Raw genomic sequence first — 16,026 nt, 5'->3', positions numbered from 1 at the left:
GGCTGGCTGCTCTAGGCCTGTCTCCGGATCCTGCCCCTCAGCCTTCATGGCCCCCACAGGCAGGGGTGCGGAGTATGGGCCTGCTGGGCTGTGTACGCTGTGTGCTGTGCTACACAAGGTCCCCTCAGAGGCTGGTGCCAGGTCAGGGAGTAGAGCTCACCTTCCAGGTGGGGCTGGAGCAGGTCTCACTTATTCCCAGCCAGATTCCCCCCAGCTCCACTTTCCACTAGGCTCTCCCACACCCTGAGGCCCCCTTTCCCTGGGTCTCTTCCCTCCTCCCCCATAAGCACCCTCACCCCCATAACACTCACTCATCTTGGAGATACTCTCTCTTTGCAATTAGGAGGAGAAAATGCTGACAAAGTCAGCTCCCATCCCCATGGCAACCATAGCCCTAATTACGGTGAAGCCAGGGCTCCAGGAAGGCTAGAGGGAGGGGGTGGGGCACCTCCCCAGGTACTGCTCCCCCCTGCCCGAAAGCCTCCAGAGAACCCCAAGCCTCACTCATCTCTTCTCTCTCTCTCTCTCACAGACACACACACACACACACACACACACACACACCTCATGGTTTCTCGGATCCTACCTGTCCAGTTGTCAGTCTCCCTTTGGTCACCCATCTAGCCCCCCACACACATACACACCCATGGTTTCCTGGATCCTACCTATCCAGTTGTCAGTCTCCCTTTGGTCACCCATCTAGCCCAGGCAGTGAGCACTCGGGCCTGTCCCCTGAGCAGTGGTGCTGAAGGGCCAGCGCCATGATATTTTAGGGAGGGCGCTTGCCTTGCATGCAGCTTATACAGACTTGATCTCCAGCAGCCCATATAAATCCTGAGCCTGACAGGAGTAATTTCTAAGTATAGAGCCAGGAGTAAGTAAATCAAACAAACAAACGAAAAAGAGATGGTGTTAAGGGGCTGGAGAGATGGTACATCAGGGAGGGTGCTTGCCTTACATACAGCCAATCAGGTTCAATCCCCAACATCCCATGTGGTCCCTGAGCACCAACAGTGATTCCTGAGCAGAGCCAGGAGAAAGCCCAAAGCTTTGCCCTGTGCAGCAAAACAAACAAACAAATAAACAAACAAGGGGCTGTAGAGATAGCATGGAGTAGGGCGTTTGCCTTTCATGTAGAAGGTCAGTGGTTCGAATCCCAGCATCCCATATGGTCCCCCGAGCCTGCCAGGAGCGATTTCTGAGCCCTGGAGCCAGGAGTAACCCCTGAACGATGCCGGGTGTGACCGAAAAACAAAAACAAAAACAAACAAAAAAACAAACAAGAGGTGGTGTTGAGGACCCCCGATCCACCCCGGCCCCCTTCCTTCCCTTCCCTTCCTCTCACACCCCAGAACACAGATGACCTCCTGGTGGCCTCGGCTGAGTGTCCGAGTGACGATGAGGACCTGGAAGAGTGCGAGCCCAGTACTGGTGAGAACCTCTCCCCCCTCCCCCGCCCTGGCCCCCAGCTGGGAGGGGGGCGACGCCCCAGCCCAGCCCGACGGACTGCTAGGCCCTAGCTCCCCTGAGGCCCTCTCCCTGCCATCCTCTCCCACCCAGGCCCCCAGAGGCCCCCTGGCTAGATAGATTCCCCCTGTCAAAGGCAGTGAGGTGCTTAGCTTGGGGGTCCTTGGGGCGAGGATGAAGAATGTGGGGGGAGATTTGTAGTCTTTCCCCAGAAAGATGAACTGCAGTTCTCATGAGTCCTCCAGGGAAAGAGGGGTTTTCAGGTCTAGGAACTACAATTCCCATCAGCCCCTGTGAGACTCCCATCAGCCCCTGCCAGAAGGCCAGTTGGTCATTCCTAGAGAAAAGGTGTTACTTAGCATTGCTCTTCCTGAGTTTCGGAAGGTGGCTGGTCACCTGGCCCCATACTAAGCCAAAGCTGCCAGGCCAAGTGGCTGTGAATGTGTGGGTGGATGGTGCCCCAAGCCACACCCGGACCCCTGGGGAGATTGAACCTAGAGGCTGGCCAGAGGAAAACTGGGCTGAGAGGGAAGAGCTTCTGGTTAGGAGGGTGGGCTTTAATGCCTCGCAGGTCATGCAGACTCCAGAGTAGGTGTGTGCAGCAGTAGGGTGAATGCACCCTACTTCTCTGGCAGGTTGGGGGTGCAGCAGGGAGCTAAGGGTCTGCTGCCTGAAATGGGCAGGCCAGGAGTGAACAGGAACATGGGCTGGAACCAGAATTTGCAGTGGGGGAATAGGCCTGGGGGGTGTGGCTGGATGAATTTGGGCACTGCCAGCCTACACTTGGGTCCTGGGGAGCATCTGGATGGTACCAGGCACTGGAGGTTGGGGGACAGGGCTGGGCAATGCGGCTGGACACATTCTGTGAGTCTATGTGAGTCGACATCTAGGTGGTCTGGTCTGCAAGGCCCAGAGACACTCTGGCCAATGGGGGCAGGGGAGACTGGGGCCAAGGGCCAAGGGGGCTCGGCTTCCAGGCACCCCATTTCTCTGTGTCCCCCTCAGTTTCTGGAGCCAGGGGCATCATTCCAGCAAACCTGAGTACAGATACCTGGTGGCAGGCGGGGAGAGGGGCAGTGGTGGGGACAACCCTCTGCTCAGCCTGTTACCCACAGCTCTACGACCACTGGCCAGCTATGCTGAGGGTTCACCTGAGTCTGGAGTTCAGGTTCTGGGGTCCTGAGAAAAGGCGCTGTTCAGTGCTAGAGCCTGCATCTTCATGCATGACACCGACTGCTAGACCTCAGGGCAGGGCTGGAGTGGCTGCATCAACATGCATGACACTACCTATGTGTGTGCAGGGACAGAGTCTGGGCCCAGGGAAGAGAGACCCCTCCAGTGTGCAGGGGGGCCATGTGATCAATGACCCCCCCACTTTCTAGGCTCTGGAGGCCACTGGTTCTGACGTAGAACCAGTGTGCAAGTGGGGATGGAGATAGAAATGTGGGATAGTGACAGATGGGGGGGGGGGCTTTAGAAATAACAGGGAGTATGCAGCCGGCGACGTGGCGCTAGAGGTAAGGTGTCTGCCTTGCAAGCGCTAGCCAAGGAAGGACTGCGGTTCGATCCCCTGGTGTCCCATATGGTCCCTCCAAGCCAGGGGCAATTTCTGAGCGCTTAGCTAAGAGTAATCCCTGAGCATCAAACGAGTGTGGCCTGAAAAAAACAAACAAAAAAAAGAAATAACGGGGAGTGGGCTGGAGGTAGTACAGTGGGTAGGGCACTTGTCTAGCATGTGACTGACCCTGGTTCATCCCCGACACTGAGTGCAGAGCCAGGAGTAAGCCGTGAGTACCAAGTGCGGCCAACCCCCAAAACAGAAAGAACGGGATACGGTGTGCATGCATGCTGGAGCCCCTTGGAAGCGGATGGTACTGGCTCTCCCAGGGTGAGGCAAGGGGCCCCTGGCGCCCCCTCAGGCTGGCTGTGCTGAGAGCTGGGCTCTCAACCGTGCCGATAGACATCCCCAGTGGGAGCCCTCCATACGGGCATAGGAACTCCCCTTTAGTCGAGGGAGAATCTGACTTGCTGGACGTGGGCTCTTCCTGCCTCTTCCTGAGACTGGCAGACCTGCACAGAGGGCTATTAGATAGGCATGGTGCTCGGAACCCCAGTGCTCCTCACTGTCAAAGCTGGCTTCACACTCACCCGAGCGGCCTCCATGGGCATCTGGCTGGACCCTGGGACCCCTTGGAAAATGCATCTGAAGGCACATCTGGGTCCTCACCCACATCTGACCATGCCCCTTCCCAGGCCTTCTGGCATCTCCTGGGTCCTCCATTCCGCATACACTGATGCAAACATATGAGGCCACAGCACGTACATGGGTGCCTGGAGACCAGCATGTGCTCCACCCAGACATGCCTGTGAGCCACAGTAGCATGGCTGCCACACGTGCATGTCGGAGCCACATGGCACCCACATGCAGGCACTCCCCGCCCCTTCATCCCCCACAGAGCCCTCATGTATCCCCGGGTCCAGCTGCTGTGAAGCAAAACTTTTCACGTAGGCTGGTACTCCGACGCCAAGCGGTGCTTGGGCAGCAGGGCTGAGAGACACGCGCATGGCTCAGACACACATAAGTATGTGCCATCCCCACCCCAAGTTCACATATCCATGCTTGTCATAGGGGTGTGCCTGCTTATTCCAAATCCTGTGGATACTCTGGCACCAGCACAACTGAGACTCATCTCATACCACACTGCGTGCTCAGACCCATTGATGCACGTAATCTCGCACACGGAAGCCCACAGTCCAGCGTACAGGTCTCCTTTACCCCAATACATGCACACCAGCCTGCATGGATTCCTGCTCACAGCTCTGCCAGGCCAGCAGCCACCCCCCACCCCCCCCCCCGGGCCTCAAGGTACACACTGGGCGCCAGCAGGTGAGCGAGTCCCTGCATAGAGGCACAGTGATACAGCTTGTTGCCCACGGACTCCCAGGCCCAGCTCACAGCTGTTGGACTCAGGGACCTCTCTCCCCTCACATCCCCAGAGCCCTCTTTGCCCTGGACTCAGCCATGTACAGGCTCCATCTTAAATGGCACCTGAGCTCACTCCGACTCACACGTGCTCAGGCACATTCAGACACTGCTACGCTCGTGTTCATTGGCGTAGTCAAGGTCAGAACCACGCAGATTCACGCTCGCACACTCAGAGACAGTCAGACACGTGCTCGCACATCGGACTCAATCGAGACAGACACGTGCTCACACACGCATTCAGACACTCGTGATCGTAACCTTCAGGTTCACGCACAGAGAAACGCTCCGACATGCACCATTCTCGAGACACACAGAAACACAAATGCTCAGACATTGACAGATACGGTCAGAACCGTTCAGGTTCATCCTCCGTCACACTCAGACGGTCGCACATAGATGTATGCTCACATCGACATACATGTTCAAATACCCTCTGACACAAGGGTCCTCAAACTACGGCCCGCGGGCCACACACTGTATTTATTCCCATTTTGTTTCTTTACTTCTAAATAAGATCTATGCAGTGTGCATAGAAATTGGTTCATCATTTTTGTTTTTACTATAATCCGGCCCTCCAACAGTCTGAAGGACAGTGAACAACTGGCCCTGTTTAAAAAGTTTGAGGTAGGGCCCAGAGAGATAGCACAGTGGCGTTTGCCTTGCAAGCAGCCGATCCAGGACCAAAGGTGGTTGGTTCGAATCCCGGTGTCCCATATGGTCCCCCGTGCCTGCCAGGAGCTATTTCTGAGCAGACAGCCAGGAGTAACCCCTGAGCACCGTTGGGTGTGGCCCAAAAACCAAAATAAATAAATAAATAAAAACAAATAAAAAGTTTGAGGACCCCTGCGAGTCTGACACAACCAGACATGCATGCTCAGACATACTTTTTCACGTAGGCTTACACTCAGGCTTATAAGCAGGCCTAGAGACGGGCTCACACACATGGTCAAAGATGCAGTTATGCCCCTGGAGAGATGCGCATTCATGCACACGCTCGTGAGTTCAGGTACACTCATGCTTATACATGCATGCCCAGACAGGCAGAGACTCAGATACTCCCACACTCAGGCACGCCCTTCCTTTAGAGGCATAAATATTCAAATACCCATTCAGATACATCCTAATGCTCCGGTTCAGACACATTTAGAAACGCACATGCTTCGACATACACTCAGATACGCCCACACTCAGACACAAAAACGCAGACATACACATACTTAGATACTGTATTTTTCAGCGTATAAGACGACCCCCAAATTTTACAGTTAAAACCTAGGGTTAGGCCTCTATTCGCTGTATAAGGACAGAACGTTCCTGTGCTGCAACAGTGAGCCAATCACAACAAGCAAAGGTTCAAAGGTCCTACTGTCATAGACTTTCCTCTCTGACTCTGGCCCATCTGAGCAGGCTTTTGACAGTGTAGATTCAGGCACAGAACATAGTCTAATTTGCATGCATCAAAAGCCTGCTTGGATTGGCTGAGTTAGAGAGGCGGTCCGAGCAGCCTTGCCACAAGTGATTGGTGCAGGATCGAATTGGAAAATTCGTTTCGTGGCAAGATCCAGACGATTTTCGATTTTCGTCCAGCGGCATATCGAAATGTTTTTCGGGATATACTCGGCGTAGAAGACGACTCCGGAATTTTTGGTTGACTTTTTTTTTCGTTTCCAAAGTTGTCTTATATGCCAGAAAATATGGTACATTCACACTCAGACACACGCTTCCACTCATAATCACCCACACTCAGATTCATACTTATATATATATATATATATATATATATATATATATACATTTAGACACATATTCATACTCAGAAACACAGACTCAGATCCACCCACACTCAGTCACTCAGATATCCACACGCAGGATCAGAGACAGCCACACTCAGACTCAGATCCATCCTCAGATGCAGGTCCACCCACACTAGGAGCCACTCAGTGCTGCCCACACTGGAACACAATCAGATCTACCCGCACTCAGACACACGACACGCAGTCTCGGATCTACCTACACAGACATAGTAAGACTCAAACCATCCACCCTTGGAAGTAGCCAGGCCACATGTACCTATGCAGCTCTAGGGGGGGTGTTCTTCACATCTTTGAGACCCCCCCAAGTCCCACAGGGAGTTCAACACAGCCTAGGACCCAGCTGATGTGCACATGCCTACTCAGACCGTGCTCACGCATTCACGCCTCTGCAGGCACTGTCCGCCATGAGCCCCGGGCACACATGGCTTCACTGTCCATACTCTGCTGTCCCTGCCCTGTTTCAGGGCTCCCGAAAGGCTCCTTCCCCCACTTCTGTCTGTACCTCACAGCCCTCCTGGCCCAGATGCTGATCCCCACCGTGAGGCTGCTGGGAGAGTGGCACCCACCATCGGGCCCTACCTGTAGTTTTCAAAACCCTTACCCTAAAGGGGGAGCATCTGCACAGTCAGACATCCCACACAGCATGCTGGGCTGCCAGAATCCGCCATGGGCATGAGGAGCCCCGAGCATCTCTGCTCATGCCTTCCTCTACTTTCTGTAGCAATGTGTGCTCCCCTGTTTGGGACCCTGGTTCCCCTCTGGGAGTTCTCCCCAGTTCTGCTTCTCTGGGGCCTTCTTGGAAGTGAATGTTGGGAAAGTGTCCTGGGGGACCAATGACATTGGTGGTTTCTTCTGCTCATGTATACTGGGGGCTCCCAAGAGTCTTTTAAGGTGCAGAGTCACCATGCCCAGCATTCTCCCCTTCTCATAGGGTGTATTGAGATTTCTGTGCGGCCCGTAGATCAATTCTCTCTCTCTTTCTCTTTTTTTTTTTTTAATTTTTGGGCTACACCCAGTGACACTCAGGTGTTACTCCTGGCTATGCACTTGGAAATCACCTCTGGCTGGTGCTCGCTTCGGCAGCACATATACTAAAATTGGAACGATACAGAGAAGATTAGCATGGCCCCTGCGCAAGGATGACATGCAAATTCGTGAAGCGTTCCATATTTTTTAAAAACGTGTTCTCAGCAAAAAAAAAGAAAAAGAAAAAAAAAAAAGAAATCACCCCTGGCTTGGGTGACCATATGGGATGCTGGGGTTCATCCTAGGCTAGCACGGGCAAGGCAGATGCCTTACCACTTGCGCCACTGCTCCAGCCCCACCGTAGATCAATTCTTGGAAACAACAGTAGGACACCTACACATGCAGTGCTCCTGGCAGGGTGAACCCCACATCCAGGTGGTAGGTTTACGGGATCACTCAAGAGTCTTTAATCTTCTCTCAAGATCTGGAGGTGGCACATAGCAGCTCTTGTTAGGTCTGGGGCCTTTAGGCCCACTTGTCTACACCCTCTCTTCTCTTCATCTCTGCGACCAGACCCTCCAAAAGTATTGTCTTTCTTGCAAGGTGTTCTTAAAAACAGAAAGGAAGGGGCCCGGAGAGATAGCATGGAGGTAAGGCGTTTGCCTTTCATGCAGAAGGTCATCGGTTCGAATCCCGGTGTCCCATATGGTCCCCCGTGCCTGCCAGGAGCAATTTCTGAGCATGGAGCCAGGAATAACCCCTGAGCACTGCCGGGTGTGATCCAAAAACCACAAAAAAAAAAAAAAAAAAAAAAAAAAAAACCAGAAAGGAAGAGAAAATGAAGCCATAGCATGGGGGTAGGAGTTTGTCTTGCATGTGGCCAACCCAGATTCAATTCCTGGCATTCTATATAGCCCCCAAGCACTACCAGGAGTGATCCCTGAGTGCAGAGCCAGGAGTAATCCCTGAGCATTGCTGGGTGTGGTTCCTTCAGAAACACACTAAAAAAAAAAGAAGAAGAAGAAGAGCTGGCACTGCCACCCCATCTTCCTGGCATTGTCCCTCGGGTCATTGATTCCCTTACAGCTTCTGGAGCCAGGCTGAGCCGGATATCCAGTCCCCACATGGGCACTTCCTCTGGGACTGGAAGCCTACACTGGAGATTTCTTGCTCTGGTGCAGCCTATGTGGATGTCCACCTCAGGGGGTTTTGGGAGTCTAGTCTCCTTCCATTTTGGGGCACCTATAGTTGTACTCAAGGTTTGCACATTTGGGGGAAGGAGTGTTGAGGCCCAGACCCCCACACTCTAGGGACCAAGCCAGGCAGTACCCATCACCCAGGCATGGGGCCCAGCCCATACAAGGGATACTGGGAAATGTAGTCTCTGTCCTGAGAATGAAGCAAGTTGGGGAAAGAGATGGCATCTGGGTTTTAATGGCATGTGTTGGAGCGCGTGTGTGAGCAGCTCTACACACACACACACACACACACACACACACACACACGCCCACCCAGACTTGCTGACGCAGCTCCCTCGAGGTTCAGTGACAGAGCCTACACGAGCCTGTAGGTGCCCAGAAGGGGCCACATGGAGCTGTCTCCGCGGGCTGTGGGATCTCCAAGTGGAGGCGGTTTCCTGCGGGCCCTGTGCGTGGTGGCGCGGGTGGTACTGTACCCACAACAGGTGAGTAGGGGCTGGAACACAGCCAGTGCTCTGCCCACAGTGCCTGCGTCCCAGGGCTATGGGCACCGGAGACAAGGTATCTTGGTGTAGTTTTGCATCCAGGCCATGTCCCTGTCAGACTGAGGCCATGTTGAGGGGCTCTCTTTGGAGGGGGACCAACAGAAGTAGGGGTGAACTCTGTCTTGACTTAGTTCTAGGTCCCCTTTGGAGGAGGCCCCTTGGGCTGAACAGAGGGCTCCTGGGAAGATTCCAACATGGCCTCAAGCCCCTAAAGCAAAAGGAGCCTGCAGCCCCCAAGGAAGGCTCCAGCTCAAGGGGTGCTCAGGAAGGTTTGGGGCATCCTTGGCCATGGTGCAGTTCTCTCAAGGAAACAGGACTGCTACGTCTTAGGGTTCAGTGTTTCCGGGCATCTGTAAATGTACAGGTACTGCGGCTTCCTGCAGCAGGGAATGGGGAGGCACCCTGTCCCAGTGAGGATGGGGATTTTCCTAAGTCTGCACCTCCAAATGTCTAGGAAACAAGTGGGCCCACCACAGTGCATTGTCTCTGTGACCCCAGAAAAACACAAGACCCCGATTTGCACAGAATTGAGTGAGCCATGGGTTGGAGGAGGAAAGAACGCAGGAGGGTCCCAGGTCCTGTGCACTTGGTAGGGGATGCCGTGGGAGAGGGCATTGTGGATGTGGGGGTGGGAATGTCAAACTCTCAGGCTTCTGGGTAGAGAGGCCCCCTCAACCACCCAGGAAGCAGCTGGGCTTAGGGAATTGAATGGGAGGGCATCGCAGGCTACTGGGGACCCAGGAGCTATGGTCCCCGAAATGAAGAACCTGGAGGTGTGGGTTGAAGGCACCTGAAGTCCCTCCCAGCCCAAAGCACCCCACCTTAAAGCAAGTTGGGGTGAGTGTACCCAGTTGATCTGATAGACCCCTCTGGGGGAGGTGATGCCCTGCCCTGGCACTGTAGGGCTCTAGTGCTCGGACAAGCAAACCTCCATCTGAAGCTTCCAGAAATGAGTGGAACCCTGAGGTCCAAGTTTATCGATGAAAGCTGGGCCCACAGAGCAAGTTCTCTCTAGGCTGAACCCTCCATAGCGTCCTCTAGCTGCTGGGAAGCTTGGCAGAGTGGGCATTCAGAATTTGGGGGGAATCCCCCACATCCCCTCTCCCTTCGCACCTAGTCCTGGCCTGACTCAAAGGAAGTGCCTTGTGCTCGCTTCGGCAGCACATATACTAAAATTGGAATGATACAGAGTAGATTAGCATGGCCCCTGCGCAAGGATGACACGCAAATTTGTGAAGCGTTCCATATTATTGGAAAAAAAAAAAAAAAGGGAAGTGCCTAACACATATCTGTCCCCTCTGCCCTCTGCCAGGCATGGTGCCTGGGTCTTAAACTCACTGGAGGGCCCGAGGCCTTCCCAGGAATGAGTCCAAATTCTGCCACCAGCACTTACGTGGTGTGACGGGCTTTCCCCAACCTAGCTGAGCCTCTGGAAGTCTTCCTGGAAGAGGTGTTTGTCTGAATGGAGAGGGTGAGAGGTACTAACAGATAATAAACAGCAGGAGGATCCGAGAAGCAGACAGGCACCAGGCTGGGGAGGGGCAATCTGGGGGAACCATCACTCATACCAGGGACCAGGTGAGGTGCCAGACCTCCACTCAGGTGGCTGGAGGACACAGTTGTTCCTCTGGAGCCTTGCATCCTAAGTAGGAGTAGACCCTGTGTGCAGAAGGGGCCACAGGCACAAATGGTGGGTGAACAGCTGGCCTATGAGCTTCTGCCTGATAGCTCCTGCCTAGCTGGCATGTAGATACAGTCCTCCCAGAGCCCCAAAATGTCACAGAAGGAACTGTGTCCATCCTGAGCAATACACAGGGCAGCATGGTCCAGGCTGTGGAGTGTTATGACTTGGAGGGCCAGGCCCCCCTGAGCTGTACCATTTGGGGTTCAGGTCAGTGCCTTGCCCAGGAGACCAGGGTGCCTGCAAGTCCATGCCAGATAGTGGCCGTGCTGGCAGTGACACTCTTGCTGGGGCTTGGGATCAGAGGAGATCGCCGAAGTGTCTGAACAGTTGGCAGAGGCAGGGCTCTGGATGAAGTGCAGTGGGGTGCTTCCTCTTTGGGACTGATGGTGCCACCTCCGAAGACCACACTGCCTGAGGAGAAATCCACAGTTGGCAGAAGGACTGAGAGGAGTCTTAGGGAGGAAGCCTCTTGCTCCCAGGACCCAGAAGTAGCACCCCAAGAGGAGGGCACCATTCCTCTTACCTGAATAGGGTTTCTAGTTTCTGCTACCCTGTTCCAGTCTTGGAGGTATTTGGTTGAGGGCCCAGAGGCTTCTGGGAGTTGTAGTTATTGGCCCAAGGGCTGATGGGAATTGTGTTCCATGCCCATCTAAGGGCTAATGAGAATTGTGGTACTCACCCTTCAGGACTGATGAGAACTGCAGTTTCCTCTTGGGACCCCCCTACCCCACCTCCTCAGTTATCAGACTTACGGGAGTCAGAGAATTACCTTTCCCCAAACCCTCTCCGCTAGTTCCCCTGGGCCCTACCTTAGCAAGTGCTTCCTTCCCAGATGGCTGTGTATGTATTTTCTTTTCTTTTTTTGCTTTCTTCTTCTTTCCGTTGTTTTATTATTGTTTTAACAATAATAAGTGGGCCAGGGGCAGTCAAGCTCTGGCCAGGTCCTGGTGACCCGTGGGGGTTCTGGGGAGGGGGCGGGGGATGCCAGTGGGGGTCAGAGGTGGAGGGTGAAGAAAGAGACAGTTGGGGAGATAGAGTTAGCTTGGGCACCAGGAGTGAGCCCCTGCCCACTCTTCCCGGACTGTCACCACCCACTTCCCCAGGCCCAGTTCCTCCTCCCTGTGACCCACCTGTAATTAGCTACTGATGTCCCTTCCCTGTGACCACGTCCTCCCCGCACTGTCTCCGTGTCACAGCTCCTACACTGTTGTGCCCCATGGCCCCTTTCTCGCCTGTCCCCTTTCTCACCTGTCCCTTTGAACGACCATGCACGCAGACACCAAGTGGCAGTTCCCACCCGCTCCCCAGCTCCATGCCCCGTGCAGGGTTCAGTTTTGTGTGTAAGAGGGGGCGAGGGCACAGGTGAGGGAGAGGATGCCCAGGAGGTGTCCCAGGGAGAAAAGAGCAAGGGAGGGAGAGGCCAAGCAGATAGACAGAAAACGTTGTACGGAAAACTTGTTTTTTTTTCTTATTTTTTCCGGGAGAACCCGCTTACACAGCTCTGTTTGTAATTTTTTTCTTCATGCTAAAATCACACGGCCTATTTGTTGATGTAAGTTGCCTGAATTCCGTGGTATGCTATCTTCTTTTTTAAAAAACCAAAGAAAAAAAAAAAAGAAAAAAACGTAGAGAAAAAAAAAACCCTAAAAGCTATTGTCATTAGGTTTGTTTAAATGCTGCTCTTGTATCTGTTTTTTTTTAAAGCCTTTAACCAGTAGAGTTGTTTTAATTTTTTTCTTTCTTTTCGTTTCTTTTCCATTTCCTTTCTTTTCTGTTCCTTTTAAAAAAGTTTCTTAAGACAAACGAAAGACAAAAAAGTATATATATAAAAAAAGAAATTAAAAATAAGATTAAAACTGAAACAGGGAGCCACAGAGCCCGGTGCGTTGGGGTGCCCTGGCACCCAGCCGCTGCCCTCGCTTTAGCAAAGCGCGGGGCTCGGCCTGGCTGGCGGGCTGGCGGGCGGGCAGGGCCCCGCGTGTAGAGTCGCCAAAGCCGATCGTGGGGCCGATGATGGGGGGGTCAGGCTGTTGTCGCTCTGTGCCCGCCGCCCGCGCCCCGCGCCCCCGCTGACGCCCGGCCTTCTCTCTTCTCTCTCTTGCTGTAGGAGGAGAGCTAATCTTGCCCATAATCACGGAGGACTCCCTAGACCCCCCTCCCGTGGCCACCCGGCCCCCCTTCGTGCCCCCACCCCCCACCTTCTACCCCTTCCTCACGGGCGCGGGCACCACCCAGGACACCCTGCCCCCGCCCGCCGCCCGCCGCCCGCCCGCCGGGGGCCCGTGCCAGGCGGAGCAGGACGACAGCGACTGCGAGGAGCCCCTGGAGGCGTCGGGCTTCGCCTCCGGCGAGGTCTTCGACTCCAGCCTGCCCCCCACGGACGACGAGGACTTTTACACCACGCTGCCCCTGGTCACGGACCGCACCACCCTCCTGGCGCCCCGCAAGCCCGGGCCGCGGCCCAACCTCAGGACAGACGGGGCCACGGGCGCCCCCGGGGTGCTGCTGGCGCCCTCGGCGCCGGCGCCCAACCTGCCCGCGGGCAAAATGAACCACCGAGACCCGCTGCAGCCCCTGCTGGAGAACCCGCCGCCCGGGGGGCCCGGGGCGCCCACGGCCTTCGAGCCGCGGCGGCCGCCGCCCCTGCGCCCCGGCGTGACGGCCGCCCCCGGCTTCCCCCGTCTGCCCACAGCCAACCCCACGGGGCCCGGGGAGCGCGGCCCGCCGGGCGCCGTGGAGGTGATCCGGGAGTCGAGCAGCACCACGGGCATGGTGGTGGGCATCGTGGCGGCCGCCGCCCTGTGCATCCTCATCCTGCTCTACGCCATGTACAAGTACCGCAACCGCGACGAGGGCTCCTACCAGGTGGACCAGAGCCGCAACTACATCAGCAACTCGGCGCAGAGCAACGGCGCCGTGGTCAAGGAGAAGGCGCCCGCCGCGCCCAAGACGCCCGGCAAGGCCAAGAAGAACAAGGACAAGGAGTATTACGTCTGAGCCACGCCACGCGCCCTACCCAGCCCCGCGCCCCACTGCCAGCCACCGCCGCCCGCCCGCCCGCCCGTCCGTCCGGGGAAGGGCCCGCCGGGCTCGCTCCCCGCCGACCAGGCCCGGCCGGCCGCTGCCTCAGACTTCTCTCTCCAAGAGGAAATGCAAAAAAAACACAAAACAAAACACAGACCAACACACCCATGGAACCGCACCACCACGCACAGAAGACCGCCACCCCGCGCTCGTCCCCGTCCTCCGCGCCACGCCAAGGCCCGTCGGTGCCGGGCGCAGGCCCATCCGTGCGCTCAAGGCCCCGCGGGTCGATTTATTTTTTTAAGGGGGGACTTTTCCGTTGCGGGGTCGGGCGGGAAGGAAGGCCAGGGGGTTTTGTAAAGTGTCCGCCTCTCGTCCTGTTGATTTCCCTCCGTTTTGCAGATTCTTTTCTTTCTTTTTTCCTCCTTCTTCTTCTCTCCTTCCTTTCCCGCCTTCCTTCACAGCTGCAGGCCCCAGCCCTGACCATCAACCCCAGGCTTACTATGTCTGTCCCTCCCCATCACCCCACTTTATTTTTTTTAGTTTTTTGGGTTTTTTTTTTTTTGGTGTGTGTCTGGTTTCTCCCTTCCTTTCCTCCCCTTGGATTCTGACAGAGTCGGTGGGAGACACGGGCTGGTTGGTGGAGGCCCCGGAGAGTGGCCCCTGGCGCCCCGAGTCCGCCTCCCCATCCCAGGCCTGTTCTGTTGTGTGCCGCCGGGCAACGTGCATTTGATGGGGGGCTGCTGGAGGAGCGGGTGGGGGGCGGGCGGGAGGGCGAGGCAAATGCAGATACTTATTAAAAAAAAAAAAAAGACACGTAACTAGGGACTGCGAGCAGGGCGGCTGGCAGGGGCGGGCGGCCAGGAGGAGCAGGGGCGGGGGCATTGCCCGCGGACTGCGGGGGGGGGTCACTTCCCTGCCCTGCTCCCCCACTTTTTTTTCTCTCTTTGTTAACAAATGTGTCTGAGTCTTGGAAAAAAAAACACCCCAACCCGGAAATGTGTGGGAAAAGAAAACAAAAACTTTCCAAATCCCAACCGTCCTGTGCCCGTTTGTTGGGGTGTTGGTCCGGGATCTGGGCCCAAATGGGGACCTATGAGAGCTGGTAAGTAGGCGTTGAGGTCTGGGGCCAAACCAGGCCATGGACGCCTCTGCCAGGTCTTCGACTCACCCCAAGTGCCTGCTGGGTGGAGAATGGGGTGAGATGCCTGGTTCTGCGCCGAACACCTATGATCCCCGATGGCTAAGAGGGTCTGTACCTCGGAGGGCTGCGAGGGGCAGGTGGCATTATTCCCCGGGGCTTGGGGGAGCCCCCCCCCCAGGATGCGAGGATTCAGTGGCCGAGTTTAGATTCACCTCAAGTTCAAAGTTCAGCCTCTTGCTTCCATCTCTGGGGTCTCCACCCTGGAGCCCTGTCCGCCCACCCATTCCAGGTGACAAGGCAGCTCCTGGGGTTTAGATGGGGTGCAGCTTAACTTGGCCGGTGATCCTAGATGGGGACCCAAGACCAGGCTTTGACTTATGAAGCCAAAGATGCAGAAACCCAGAGTATCACGACAACAGTCCGTAGTCACATGAAAAATGTCCATGGCCTTGTGATAATTGTCCAGGGCCTCGCAAGAACTGTTTGAGTCGGTGGCCAGGGGCGGCAACTTGTGTCGGACACCTGGGCGAGACTTCTGCCACCCTGCGCTTAAGGGGGTTGCGCCCCCTTTGGGATCTGCTTTCTTGCCCCCTTGTCTGGGGCGTTGGGAGCCCTGGAGGACTGGTGCCAAGGCAGGCCAGTGCCTTTGGGCATTTTCCATAGGATTTGGTTCCCTCTTGGGGGCTCTTGAGCTTCTTGCCCACAGGAACACCATCCACTCTTTTTCTTGGTTCTGGGGTGAAACGTTTGTCGTGGACCTTGGGGAGGGTGCTTACAGGAACCCCAAGAATCAGCCCTTAAAGGCCTGTCAAAGGGCTGTGCGTGTTTCTCTTGGGCTCCCCCTTTCCAGGCTTTCCCCACCAGGAGCTTCCCCTCACCCTTCTCTGGCCACAGTTTCTAAGTTTCTGGATCAGACGGGGATACCCACGGAACATCTTGTCAGGATGAGCCATCCCTGTGCTGGCAAGGACCTAACCCTGTTCCTCCAAGGGGCAGCTTATCCGTCCTCGCCAGATCCCACAGAAGCACCAGACATGTAGGAAGGGCAGCACCCCCTTATCCCAGGAGTTTGTGGAATGACCCCTAAACAGCCCCTGGTCTTAGGGACAGCAATAGGGAGGCAGTAGGGTCTGGCTGTCCCATTAGTGTGGCCGCACGGGACGAGCCCCATGCGGAGGTTGGGAGTGCTGCAGGGCA

General features: G+C 55.6%; 1 protein-coding gene and 2 non-coding genes across 15 annotated transcripts in view; all 3 read left to right on the top strand.

The window, feature by feature from the left end:
• Positions 1–13,697, top strand: part of NRXN2 (neurexin 2) — an 83,022-nt gene extending 69,325 nt beyond the window's left edge. For 7 of the 13 annotated variants that reach the window (XM_049779566.1, XM_049779559.1, XM_049779558.1 and 4 more), the window contains 2 exons: positions 1,353–1,431; positions 13,354–13,697. In XM_049779566.1, coding sequence (XP_049635523.1) covers positions 1,353–1,431; positions 13,354–13,658 — 384 coding nt within the window. In that variant the 3' untranslated portion in view covers positions 13,659–13,697. Of the gene's footprint in view, positions 1–1,352; positions 1,432–12,768 lie in introns of all 13 variants that reach the window. The other 6 variants (XM_049779564.1, XM_049779554.1, XM_049779565.1 and 3 more) reach the window with 1 other exon arrangement.
• On the top strand, positions 7,335–7,441 carry LOC126019619 (U6 spliceosomal RNA). The gene has a single exon (XR_007499252.1). It is a non-coding gene; the product is annotated as a U6 spliceosomal RNA (small nuclear RNA).
• LOC126019708 (U6 spliceosomal RNA) lies at positions 10,123–10,229 on the top strand. Its single transcript, XR_007499336.1, has one exon. It is a non-coding gene; the product is annotated as a U6 spliceosomal RNA (small nuclear RNA).
• Positions 13,698–16,026: the final 2,329 nt, after the last annotated feature.

Source organism: Suncus etruscus, chromosome 9 (genome assembly GCF_024139225.1).
Source record: "Suncus etruscus isolate mSunEtr1 chromosome 9, mSunEtr1.pri.cur, whole genome shotgun sequence".
Lineage (NCBI taxonomy): Eukaryota > Metazoa > Chordata > Mammalia > Eulipotyphla > Soricidae > Suncus > Suncus etruscus.
This window is presented reverse-complemented; position numbering and strand designations above follow the sequence as displayed.